Source organism: Falco biarmicus, chromosome 4 (genome assembly GCF_023638135.1).
Source record: "Falco biarmicus isolate bFalBia1 chromosome 4, bFalBia1.pri, whole genome shotgun sequence".
Classification (NCBI taxonomy): Eukaryota; Metazoa; Chordata; class Aves; order Falconiformes; family Falconidae; genus Falco; species Falco biarmicus.
The window spans coordinates 104,560,426-104,573,457 of record NC_079291.1 but is presented as its reverse complement, the minus strand read 5'-3'; the positions used below and the strand labels follow the sequence as shown (position 1 = coordinate 104,573,457).

The 13,032-nt window shown below is 38.7% G+C and overlaps 1 protein-coding gene across 10 annotated transcripts in view; it reads left to right on the top strand.

The window, feature by feature from the left end:
• CACNA1D (calcium voltage-gated channel subunit alpha1 D) overlaps window positions 1-13,032 on the top strand; it is a 235,534-nt gene that overhangs the window by 152,851 nt on the left and 69,651 nt on the right. For 9 of the 10 annotated variants that reach the window (XM_056338446.1, XM_056338445.1, XM_056338442.1 and 6 more), the window contains exons 12-20: window positions 1,794-1,954; window positions 2,549-2,774; window positions 2,920-3,127; window positions 5,014-5,134; window positions 6,182-6,296; window positions 7,022-7,091; window positions 7,721-7,790; window positions 8,448-8,592; window positions 10,388-10,517. In XM_056338446.1, coding sequence (XP_056194421.1) covers window positions 1,794-1,954; window positions 2,549-2,774; window positions 2,920-3,127; window positions 5,014-5,134; window positions 6,182-6,296; window positions 7,022-7,091; window positions 7,721-7,790; window positions 8,448-8,592; window positions 10,388-10,517 — 1,246 coding nt within the window. The remainder of the gene's footprint in view (window positions 1-1,793; window positions 1,955-2,548; window positions 2,775-2,919; window positions 3,128-5,013; window positions 5,135-6,181; window positions 6,297-7,021; window positions 7,092-7,720; window positions 7,791-8,447; window positions 8,593-10,387; window positions 10,518-13,032) is intronic. The other variant, XM_056338440.1, reaches the window with a different exon arrangement.

Here is a 13,032-nt window from a genome sequence, read left to right as displayed (position 1 = left end):
AACTTTAAGACTGCTTTTGGCTCCTATGAGTGGAAATATCCAAACAATATTATTCTTGTCTCATTGGCTTTAATGATGGCCTGTTCTGGAAGTGTAAAGAAGGGCTGTTTTCCCTACCCAGGGAGTGAGCCCTCCTGGTGATGGCCATGGACGTAGCCCTGTGTAGCAGGGGACTGGCAAGATAAGGATGCTCTTGAATGCTGTGTTGGTGTAGGTCAGGACAGGGCATTTTGCTTTTATATGGTTAGAATACTGCAAAGGCTTGAGGCATCTTCGTACTGATATCTGAAACTACTACTAATTTCCATTACTACAAGTTCAAGGTGCATAAGGAAAACTCAGTTAATGCTTGAATGTGGTGCCAAACTCAGTTATTTTCATGGTGGTTTTATTGCATATTGGTTCTATTTTCTGAGGCAGATTTAAAAGCGTTTATGATTTTATGCATAGTAAACAGTACCTGCTAATTCAGACACTAGAAGTATTAAGAAATTCACCTAGTTATTTGTAATAATTTTCAAAAGCGATGGTTCCATGTTTTGGCTGCAGTGCTCTTTCCCGTCTCAGCCCCTCATTCCTCCTGCTCTTTCTGTGATGCGGCAGCACAACGCATTGGATCAGACACTGACCAGCTAAAATCAACCCAGAAAAAATAAGAAATTGGTTTCCACCGGTCAGTTCTCAGGTCTGGCTCACTTCTTTCGGGCTGGTTTTGGCCAAAGGGAAAGGAGAAGGAAGAAGGCGGCAAGCAGACCACCCCTTTCCATCACAGCAGATTCATGCCGGACTGGCTTGGTAGTGAACCTGTATGGGCAGAAGCTTATACATGCACACTCTTCTCAGGGCTTTGCTGTTTTCAGGCTAGGTCAAGCTTCTATTGGAGTCTGTGCCCGCTTAATCCCTTGAATATTGGATGAAGCAGTTGTTGTTTCCTAAAATGTTCCTAAAATCTTGAGTTCGCGGCTGTAGTTCTGGGTGTGTGAATTTGGCATGCATCCCTTTTAGGTAATGTGAAGTGCTTCCTAATCCTTCTCTTCCTATGACCCAGCAATATATTTTCTTCCTGTTTCACCGATGGAAATGCAACCCAGGGAGACTAATTGGTTTACTAAAGTTCCCAGAAGTGAAGCAGAGAAATTAAATCTAGTTTTGTGAGTCTATAGCTAAGCTAATACCCTCACTTGTGAATCCAGCTCGTGTTAGATAGGGCCTGTCACTCTTGTTCACGTCACACACATTTGCCCCCTGACACAATTTCAAGGCACATCAGTACAAATCTTGAGGAGTTGCTGAGATTTCTAACATTATAGGATAGATTTCTAAAAGCCGACCCTGAGATTCCTGCCTTGTTTAATCCTGCCAGCACTGTGCCTGTGGTTTAACTAAAAGCCTACAATTTTGGACTAAATGTCATTTGAGTTCTAAGTTGCTTCACTGGCTTTTCTTTACTGCAATTACGTGTATGGGGCCTGGGAAGACAGATGTATCTTGTTACTCAATGAAATGTTAAATGCAGCTTGATCTAATTATGTCACAGGCAATTAGAGTCTCCAAAAGTTGAGGTTTCCATTTAAAATGTCTGATGAAAACTATAAAAGGAATAACAAATTAGTACGCCCTAACTATGCAACTGGTAATAACTTACACAACTATCTGAAGTGTTATGCATGTGCTTATGAAAATAACCTGCTCACACGTACGTACTTGCACTATGTTTTCTACACAGGAGAAGCGCTCCTTAAATTCATATGTTTTCTGTATCATAACAAATTTGTTTTTATTTGAACTTTCAGTCGACGCTGGCGTCGCTGGAATCGATTTAATCGAAGAAAATGCAGAGCTGCCGTAAAATCTGTCACGTTTTATTGGCTTGTTATTGTCTTGGTCTTTCTGAACACATTAACTATCTCATCGGAACATTATAATCAGCCTGACTGGCTGACCCAGATCCAAGGTACAATCAAAAATTATTTGTCCTGTTTTTGACTGTGGATACTTGGCATTCTATCAGTGGCTACTGCTGTACTTTGCCATTTTGTTGTTGTTTACTGTCCTGAAGGATTTTCAGCCCAGCCAAAGGGAGATACAAGAAATGACTGAATGTATTTGATTTCCACAACCGTAACACGGCTTAATGGTGTACCAGCAAAAACCTGTCAATGCCAAGTTGTAAATACCTGTACATTTATGGTTAAACTGTGCTTGAAAGATGTGGAAGCAAATGGTAACTGGCACAGCAGAGTGAGCTGTGGGCTGTGTTGCTTAAGTTACAGTGTGGACTTGAGCTTGGAGCTGAGCAGCCATGAGCTGCACGATGGATTGGAAAGATTCATAGTTTGTAGGTGGCAGGAAGCTTTACGTCCTTGTGTAACTTTTGCCACTTAGGTATCAAATACAGTCCAACATAAAAAAACCAATAGTTCCTTCTTAAGCAAAGGGCTGCGAACTAGTATAGAAAGTATAGTACTCATATGTTAAAATAAAAATGGAATCTATGAGACAATTCAGGAATGTCTTTTTTTTTTTTTTTTTTAATATTTTGTTCCAGATATCGCAAATAAAGTTCTTCTGGCTTTATTCACCTGTGAAATGTTAGTAAAGATGTACAGCTTGGGCCTACAGGCTTATTTTGTTTCTCTTTTTAACCGCTTTGATTGCTTCGTTGTTTGTGGTGGCATTGTTGAAACCATTTTGGTGGAGTTGGAAATTATGTCACCGCTTGGAATTTCAGTGTTTCGCTGTGTTCGTCTCCTGCGTATTTTTAAAGTGACAAGGTAAGATTAACTAATACTGCTAACTCTAGGGATAGCTGAAGGGTGATCAGCAATTCTTTTGTAATACTTCATCATGCGCTGCTCTTTTACTGTTTTGTTTGGGGTTTTTTTTGGTGTGTGTTAACACACGCATTTTAATTTATAGGCACTGGGCATCCCTGAGCAACTTGGTAGCATCCTTGTTAAACTCAATGAAGTCCATTGCTTCACTGTTGCTTCTGCTTTTCCTCTTCATCATAATCTTCTCGTTGCTTGGAATGCAGCTGTTTGGAGGCAAATTTAATTTTGATGAAACTCAAACAAAACGGAGCACCTTCGATAATTTTCCACAAGCTCTTTTAACTGTATTCCAGGTAACTTTCTTTCATCCTGTATGAAACATTTAACTTTTGATGATCAACAAAACTGTTTAAGTGGTCATGTTGCCTGAAAATAAATTCACGAATACTCTTTATTCAGTTTACTTTTAAGTAGCATTCTGCTCATTAAACTCAGTACCCCGGTAACTCTGCACCATTTGTACCATTTGTTTCATGTCTTATTTGATCTATCTATGCAACATAGCTGTCATATTACTTCACAAAATTAAGTCTCCTTTGTCCATCAAATACATGACTAGAAAAAGAGGTGGAATGTTATTTTTATTTTAATCAGATTGTTTTCTTTAACTTCATTAGCTATATTAAAGTTTAGCTCTTCTCAAGCAGGAAAAAAAATGAGAAGCGTTATTAGACTATGTATTTGCATATGGGTCTTATTGCTTACTGTACTATAAAAATAAGTATGAATTTCTTTAAAGAGACACCGTTAGGTTTATTAAAACGTTAAAGCAACTTGTCTGTTACTTGTGGAAAGATAGGGCCATACTTACAGTTTATTTTTCACTATTTTATGATTTTTTTAATTATTATTTCCAATTTGCATACTGGAGTTGGGCTAATTGGTTTCATCTTTCTAGCCATTTTCATATTCAGTTTTGCACATTGCCACAATGTTTGGTTTCAGACATTGTAGGTGAGTGTTTAAAGCTGAGCCTGCAAGACTCAACTTTCTGCCAACTTCCTCTCTGGTAGAAGTTTCATCTGGTGGCTGCCCAGAGCAAGTGAAAAATCTTTCCATGTCATTTTAACATAAGGAAATCTTAACGAGAAATTCCCTTAAGAGGAAAAGTGTCCACATTTGACATGATATTGCCCCTTAAAAAAATTAATGCTGTACATTCAAACTCAGCGGAGCTGGATTTTACTCGGATTTTAGGCTGTTTCGTTTTCAAACGGATGCGTCTTCCTCCAGTTTCAGAATACACTCAGGAGCAGCCGACCTGCTGAGTGCTCACAGCTATGAAAGTCAGCTTGATCTCCAAAAATGAATTTCAGAAACTGGCATGCATATGGTTTTCTTGAACGACCACTTGATTACTTGGAAGGAGAGTCAGTATTACATGTTTTCTCAGGACAGAACTGATTAACTTTAAGAAGTTGCTTAGAAACGTATAAAGTGCCCCTATAACCTGCGTTGTAATACTCAGAATTCTTGTCATAGTACAGAAAAAGTGGAGTTGCCGCCTTATAAACGAACCTTTTAACTAATCAACAGATTTCTGTAAAATTCTTTTAGACTTCGGTGAAATTTCTTGAAACAATAGCCAATTAGAAAATCCTGTAATTCTCCCACAGCACTGAGCTCCATTCAGTTTAAAATAGCTGCCATTTCAAAAGCTGTATCAGTAGCCTATGTGGGTCGTATGTGTATCACATAATTGACGATAAGGTGGCCAGTCCCTGTTAAAACTGAAACCAGGTAGACCAATTTGCAGGACTAAGTAGATCCTATACGCTAGAAAAGATTTACGGCCTCTATTTCAAAAAAGGAGAACCTTAAAAGATATACTAATGTGATTTTTGAGAGTGTTGAACATTGGTGGGCATTATTATGTATGTGGTCTTACTGAAGATCAGGGTTCTTACTTTTGCATGCCAAAATCAATAAAATTCTAGGCTTCTCTTTTTATTTTTTTTTTCCATTGGAATTCAGCGTTGTAAATGCGTAGCATAAAATAAAAGCTAGTAGAGTTAAACCCAAGCTTTCTGGAGGTGCTTATTTAAATGGCAATTTTAGAGCAATGCATGAAAAGATTATGGTGTTGCTTGATGTATACAGGAGGTTAGCCTTATTGTCTGTTGTGGTCTCTATTGCTCTTTTTGATGCTGAGCTTACTAACAACATATCTGCGTCTTAGATTCTAACAGGTGAAGACTGGAATGCTGTTATGTATGACGGCATAATGGCATATGGTGGCCCATCATCGTCTGGCATGATAGTCTGTATATACTTCATTATCCTCTTCATCTGTGGTAACTGTATCCTTTGCAGTCACTGGAAATGTCTCCAAATGAGGCTGCGTGCCAGGGACGTACGCGAAATTTCTCTGGGAGGGAGTAAATTGCAGTGGACAGCAAGCGCTTTCTGCACATGCTGAGTCCTTTAAATAGACTTTTCTTCGTACGCCCATTCCCTAATGAAGGACACTCCAGTGCTCTCCGAGTCCATCTGCAGCCACCATGATAGCAGAAAGCAGAGAATTTTTTCTTTCTTCCTTTCTTCAGTGGGAAAACAGCCTTGTTCTGTCTGCTTGTCTCTATTTGACATCTCCCCCTCTGAAAATGCAAGGATGTACCCTGATCTCTATAGCAATAATTTCCGTTCATCCCTTTGAGCCCTGCTTGGGGAGACTGACATGGAGACAGTGATCCACTGTACAGTGCAGGGACCAGATGAGAGAAATCTGCTTGGAGAAATGGCGAGTCAGTTAGGATTAAGTCTGCTGCAGCATTCCCCTTCCCTGCCTTCAGTGTACTGGAAATACTTCCTTGGCCCCATGGAGCAACAGAAACTAGCGTCATTCCCAGAAGTTCTTAAAAGGTCAGGAGATGATAAAAGGGCAAAAACATTCTATGTTCTGTACTGTGTGGTGCTTTTACCAGTATTTGTACTTAACTGGTAAGGACTGAAGTACAGAATTTGATATAGATTGGTGTAGACACAGAAGATAGTGCATTATAAAAATGAATTTTTCAAAACACGTGAACAGTCTTCACTTTTAATAGACAGTGTTTCATATTTGAAACTTGCTCAGGCTAGCATAAAGTTGAATTCCGTTCATTTTAAAAAAATCAAGTATTCTGCTATTTTAAAATCAGTGACCCTAATGGATCTCTGCTCATTTTACACCCAGTATTAATCTAGTCCATCAAATGAGTGTTACTTACACTACATCCAGCATCGCAAATCTCTACCCTGTAGGTCGGGAACATGCATTTTATATCTCTCACATTGTCAGTGTTTATGCTGATAATAAACCAAACAAGTATAGTGAGGCATTATGTCCTTAAAATCATTTGAAATAGATATCTTGCTAAATGTCTTCTTGGCCATTGCTGTGGATAACTTGGCAGATGCTGAAAGTCTAAATACAGCTCAGAAAGAAGAAGCTGAAGAAAAGGAAAGGAAAAAGAATGCGAGGTAAGATAGCATGGGCATGTTGAACAAGCAGGAGAGGGAAGAAGAAGGCTGCACTGAATTCTTTCATAAGGATTTATCTTTATTTAAATGTCTTTACCTTCTTCAAAAGTTATTTAACTCGGGGAAAAGAATGAACGATTTTACCTAGACACATTAAAACAAAACCTTATTAGTGTGATTTTAGATAAAAGTTGGGTAGTAATTGGGAAAAAGGGGTGAATTAAGGACATAATGATAAGCCAGCTGATATTTAAACATTGCAATGGTAGGATTTATTGCACAATTAGATCAAGAATGTATCTGTTGTTGCCAGTACACAACTCCCTGTGGAATCAGTTCTCCAAGCCTTATATAGACAAGAAGGAAACCTTCCTTTGAAATCAGTGCAGGCCCACTGCAGTCAGTGCAAGTTGTTTGTATGAGTCCAAGGGCACAGTTTATCCCTCTAGAAAGGAGTAATGATCACGCATTGAATTTTTTAGGGATTAGCTTCTGGAATTATGTTCAAAATTGTAATCTCTTAAATGGATCATTGCATTCAAATGCAATAGATTTTATAGCTCTAACACCTGCAGCTGTGCAAATAATTTACAATATTTTACTACGTGGTTTTAGGTATGTTTGCTTAACTTTTCATAGGATGGATATAGATAATTTAAAAACTAACTTAAAATATTCTGTCTTTACATGATGTGTTTTGTAATTGTTATTGTATTGTTTTGCAGAAAGGAGAGTCTGGAAAATAAAAAAAGTGAGAAGTCAGAAGGTGACCAAAAGAAGCCCAAGGATAGCAAGGTGTTTATTCTAAAAATTGTGTCTTTTCTAAGAAGCAGTTTTACTTATTTTGCTAGGGAGTCCTTTTCAAGACTACTGTGCATTGTACAATTTCTTCTGTGAACCCTATCGCTACATTTTTTTCTAGGCAAAAGAAACATAATTCTGACGCTCTGCATCCTCACAGAGTCTCTTTATTCAGAAAACCCTTTTGATTTCAGGATATTATGAGAAGGGAAACTCTTAGGGCATGAAATAATTGATGTTAGGAATATTTGACATTATTTTAGGATCCCTGTAGGTATTTTGCCCGTTAAATCCGATGGAAGAGATCAGTGAATGCTAAACTCTTAGTTGAATGTTCAGACATTCATGGTTATTTTTACCAAAGCCTGTTGGTTATATTCTCATTGTGATCTATACAGCCAGAAGAATATGGATACTATAGAAAAATCACATGTTAAATATATGTGTTAAACTGCCAGCTCTTCTCTGGTTTCAAAATTAACCTGTTTCAGAAAACTCATACTAACATAGGGATCACTTCCCTGACTTCAGAGTGTTATTTGGTTTGCTTTCTGTTGAACTTTATATTCCAGGCTATATTTAAATTTATTTATTTTTCTTGTGCATCCCTTTCATTGCTGTAGGTGACAATTACTGAATACGGAGAAGGAGAGGATGAGGATAAAGATCCTTATCCACCCTGTGATGTACCAGGTATGTAGCCAAACACATTTATCTTCTCCTGCAGCTTCCTAGACAGCACAAACAGCGTACGAGTGTTAATACTGCGAGCCTGAAGACTGCGATGGTAATGCTGTATGGATGTGAGAGCAAATTCTAAACTTTTCCGAAATGTTTGGCAAAAAAGGGCGTTCCAGGGCTGATGATGTTCAGTCGTTTTTTGTCTTGGCTTCTACCAGTCCAGTGAGCATACTTATCCAAAAATCAGGTCTGTCTGATTGTCTGGATGGCTTTCACAGAAACGTGCCCTACCCTTTGAGCACTGGGTGCTCAGCCAGCGTGCAGAGCTCAGCACCCCTACGTCGCAGCTCAGGCACGGACTGACAGCCAGGGGCTGAGCTCAAGGGGCTCCAGAGCCTGTGTCCTAAGATGAGCTTGGCCAGGCTGGTAAAGCCCATTAGTGCACTCAGGGCACTTGTGCACACACCCATATATGCACATAAACATGTATATAAGCTCCTGACAGCGATATGGATGTTCATATACTGATCCATAGATTTTTAAAGCCATGCTATGAACATGTGTTTCCTATAAGCCATATCTATTTTCATACAAGCCATGTTTTTATATTGTTATGAACAAAACATAATTCTATTTTATTGTATAATAAAAAAAGTGTTTTATTTAAAGTAGGTGAAGATGAAGAAGAGGAGGAGGATGAACCAGAGGTACCAGCAGGCCCACGTCCCCGCAGAATATCGGAACTAAATATGAAGGAGAAGATAACACCGATCCCTGAAGGGAGTGCCTTCTTCATTTTCAGCAGCACCAATCCGTAAATATGATTTTGAAAAATACTGGTTTAGTCTGTCAAGGGTTAGCAGTGAAGGAACTGGCCTCCTTCCAGTGGGGTTAGGAACAGAACTCCATTATCATCAACAGGAGAGAGATTGACTTCTCTCCTAAAATTTCCTGAATGGCTTGGTAGATTAGAAGAAGTTGAAAATATATTAATTTGCTTTCCACTGTTGAAGGTAATAGCGTTTTGTTCATATAGTCTGTCAAGTCTGCACATGTCCGAAAAGTACCCTTTAATGTATATTAACTATTTAGTACGTTAGTCACTGGATATAAAAACTATGATGCCAGACCTGAGCATCGTCTATATGAGACAGGATTCCTAGTGACCTTAGGGGCCAATACAGGTGAGGAGGAGGAAAAGAAAATCAGAGTGAGAAAAAGAAGAAGAAAGGATGTATATGTTCCTCATGGGGTAACAGCATTTTCCGAGATTCAAGCAAACACTGAAGATAAAGACAAATTATTTCAAAAATTAAGAAAAATAATAGTTAGATTTTAGGGGGAATTGGAATCTTTCACTGCTCAGTCTTAACTCCAGAGCATTTGAAGTTCTATACTAATGAAGAAAGCAAGCTTCAGTAGTCAGTAAAAGTTGTTACTGATTATTGGATGGAAGTGAACAAGTGAACTAAATTCAGTTCTTACGGACTGAACATATATATGGCAATTTCATGAGCAGTCATAGAAGGGAGCTCAGGAGTCCTTTGGCACGGGAGAATGCTGTCTTCTCAGTGGTAGAGATCATCGCAGCTGAGTTTAAAAGATGGTGTGATCATCAAGGTACAATGTTTTGGGCTTGTGTCTTATTCATTGCATAGGTTGTCTAAAGCTCTTCAGTATTTTCAAACAAACTGGAAAGGGAGCTATTTGAACCAGCAGTTTTAAGAACACATATGCTGAGTGCAAAACCATTATATTTGTCGAACGTGTCAAGTTGCTTTTGGCCTCAACTAATGCTACGTATTCTCACACCAAAATGACCATCTTACTTAAGTACGATACACTATAGTCAAATCATCTCCTTAATAACAGGAGAACAGATTTTCCCCCAAGCACCTTCTGATTCTTCAGCAGAATTTAGACAACTCCAGTGTTAGCCAGTTAAGAACCTGATCCTGCCTTTTTGCCAATTCAGTCCTGGACATGCTTTCCCAAGGTGCTCCATAGCATTTGTACTAACCTTGGGTTCAGCGACTCTAAGCATAGGTACAGTTCCACTTCATGTTATGTGGCTGAAACTTAGCAGCTCTGTAACCTTCAACACCCACTGGTCCTGTAAAGCTGTAAGAAACTCTTCACGGGAGATTCTGATTTGGGTTGAGTCTCTAAGTAGCACGATGAGGTCTGCAGCCTAAGCCACATCTCCCCAGACGATTATTTTTGACAGCTTTAATAAGAATCACATCAAACTGGGGATGTGCAATGACTTGCTATCGGGTGCTGGTCCTTTTGACGTTGGCCTTGGTATGCGCCCAGTGGTACGAGCACTGGAACTCGTCGTGGTGTTCATAACCCATTGAAAACCAATATGAGCTTGGAAATCTCTCAGATTCTTTCCATAAGTGCATTTTCACTACAGGTGGATTGGATTTTGAATTTATTTACATTTATAGAAGTCAGAGCAATAGCTTCAGCATTTGCATTGCTGTTAGCTGCTTATGGTTGCTGTGTTCTGTCACTATTGGCAGAGTAATAGAAAACATGTTGTATATTAGCCATCTGCTGAATTCTATTTGCACACACGGTATATTTTTGTATCTCTTCTTCAGAATTCGAGTGGGATGCCACAGACTCATCAATCACCACATATTTACCAATCTCATCCTTGTCTTCATCATGCTGAGCAGTGTTTCCCTAGCAGCAGAAGATCCAATTCGCAGCCACTCTTTTCGAAATAATGTAAGCCCTTCATTTTTATGTCTGAAGATAAATATATCCTCACAGGATAACAATCCTTTGGGACTAGTGTCTGGTTTTTAATTTTAAAAATTAAGAAATTTTCCTTTTCCTTTTTCAAGTCATACTTTATTTTTTCTTTAAAAAACATAAATCTTTAAAGACAAGTAACTTTATTGATGGAACATCATAGGTATTAGAACCATATATTATGTACATAATGTTTTTCCTTTGTGGCTATAAATATATCAGAATGAAATATGCTCAAGCTGAGCATAATCTTGATAATTTTCATATTTTTTCGTAATTTTCAGCTGTGTAGCTGGTACTCATTTCCTGAATCACTCTTAGTGCCTCGCAGTGTTTGACAGTGATTTAAAAATGACAGTTAAAATCGTCACTGTTTATACCATTTGGGAATAGACTCTGACCTGTCCTGTCTTCTCCTTCATTGACTGTACTATATGGTCTTGGGGAGCTCAGAGTGTCGTTCCGTTAGTGAGTGTATGGATTCATAAGGGTATTACCTCCTCTTTCAAGGAAGCTAGTGTGGCCACACTAAGGAGTTTGAGTACCACCAGTTCGGATGCAAAGATCCCTGGATTCTGACTGGACGTATCAGAAACTAAACAAGTTTTACTTTTTCCTAAACTCACGTGTAAGATGAGGATCAGAGCATGCCCAGGTCTTGCCTTGACTCAGAGTCAAATGCCATTTCAGCCTATATACAAACCTGAAAATGTGCAAGTGTTTCTGCATCCTTTTTTAGATATGCTTGTAGAAACAAAATATTTGTAAGAATATTAATTTCAGAAATGTCTCTGATATTCAATAGAATTGTAGTTTACCTGGTGAGTAAACTTCTCTATTCTCCTAAAACAAGTTCCTGAATCCCCCATTTTAATTCTTAATATAGTAGGCTTGCCTGTTACTCAAATGCACAATTATTAGACAGAGGAACAAAAATAAATCCACTCTCATAACCATTAATGTTTGTCCTACATTTGTTGCGCTTGTATTAGCGGTGAAGCAAGCCTCTCATGTTACTGCAAGTTGTCCATGCTTTAGATTAGATCTGAAATAGCTGAGATATGCAACTGTGGGGACTTTTGGGATACTTTGACAAAACGTCCAGGCCTCGCCTGTCTGAGATATAAATAGATCTGTAGAGATTGCCATGGAGTTAACAAAAGTGTTCCACTTCTTACAGGAAAGGTGGGCCTACTAGGTCAGTAAAAGTTGCATCCCTCTAGTTCTTGCTAGTGTCGATGCAGCCTCTGAAAGTCCGCTTTTGGCTGCTGACATTCTCTGAACAATTTTTTAGTAACATTAGTGGAAACCACAAAGCTAGAACTTTCTTCAAAGGTAAAAAGAGGTCAAAGCACAAAGACACTCTTCATGTACTATTCAGTAGAGCTGTACCTATAGAACTGGACAAGTGCGATCTTATGAATAAATCACACTAATGGATAAGAAAAAGCCGGCTGGTGGGGAATACTGAAATTGTAATTGTAGAAATGGCTCAAAGGGCTGATAATTGCTTTTGTAGCTAGGGGAATGCTAGGAAGGTGTAACTGGAGAGTGGTGGTAACTGGAAGGACTATTCCTGTTTGGGACACAGGTACAATGTGTGAGTGATTTCAAGAAGATATTGCCCTCTTGTAAATATTCAAAAATGCACAAGACCTACATATTTTTCTTGTTACTGCCTTCAGCGATCATGTTGCTTCAACCAGCCAGCTCAGCAAGGGAATTAAAGTTTACAAACTGGAATGCCTTTAAATAGTTTCCTTTAATGCTGGAATTAATTCCTTACTGCTTAATCTCTGTTGAATGGCTTTAATATTTGCCTATTTTTTCAGCCACAGCAAGGGCCAGAAGGATGTGATCATCAACTGAACGTGGGGGAAAAAAATTATTTAATTTTATATGATCTAACAGGAATACTGTGTGTGTTGTCTCTATTTCTCCTTCCCGTTTTATTAGCTGCTGAACCAGAGGCAACATGTTTCTGTGCACAGCTGTTTGCTAGTTGAATTGCTGGATCTTTGATGCTAAACTAGTACCCTACCGCAGTGCATGTTGATCGCTAAATTTGGTGCAAGTGATAGGGCCACCCTGAAAGGGTGAAATCTGGGCTGTACTGACACACGTGGCAGTGTTCCTGCTGGCAGCAGCCAGGCCAGTACCATGTCCACGGGCTTTTTAAAAGTTTGCATATCGTTATGCAGCTGTTGTGGGTTCTTTTAAATTTCCTACAAATAAATCGCTGCTGTGTCTTCCAAGTTCAAGAAAAAAGAGTTGTAGTGCTCATTTTAAGTAATTTAGTTATTGGTTCATTTTGCTTTGTGATGCTCTAGCCCGGTCTATGCAGGAACAATATAATGTGGCAGAATGCAGAATGATGTGCAATCCAGAAGCATCCACTGAAGTTTTATTTTTTCATGTAATACTTCGGTAAAAAAAAATAAAATTAAAAAAATAATACTTATTAATAAGTATTTATTCTTAGTGTAAG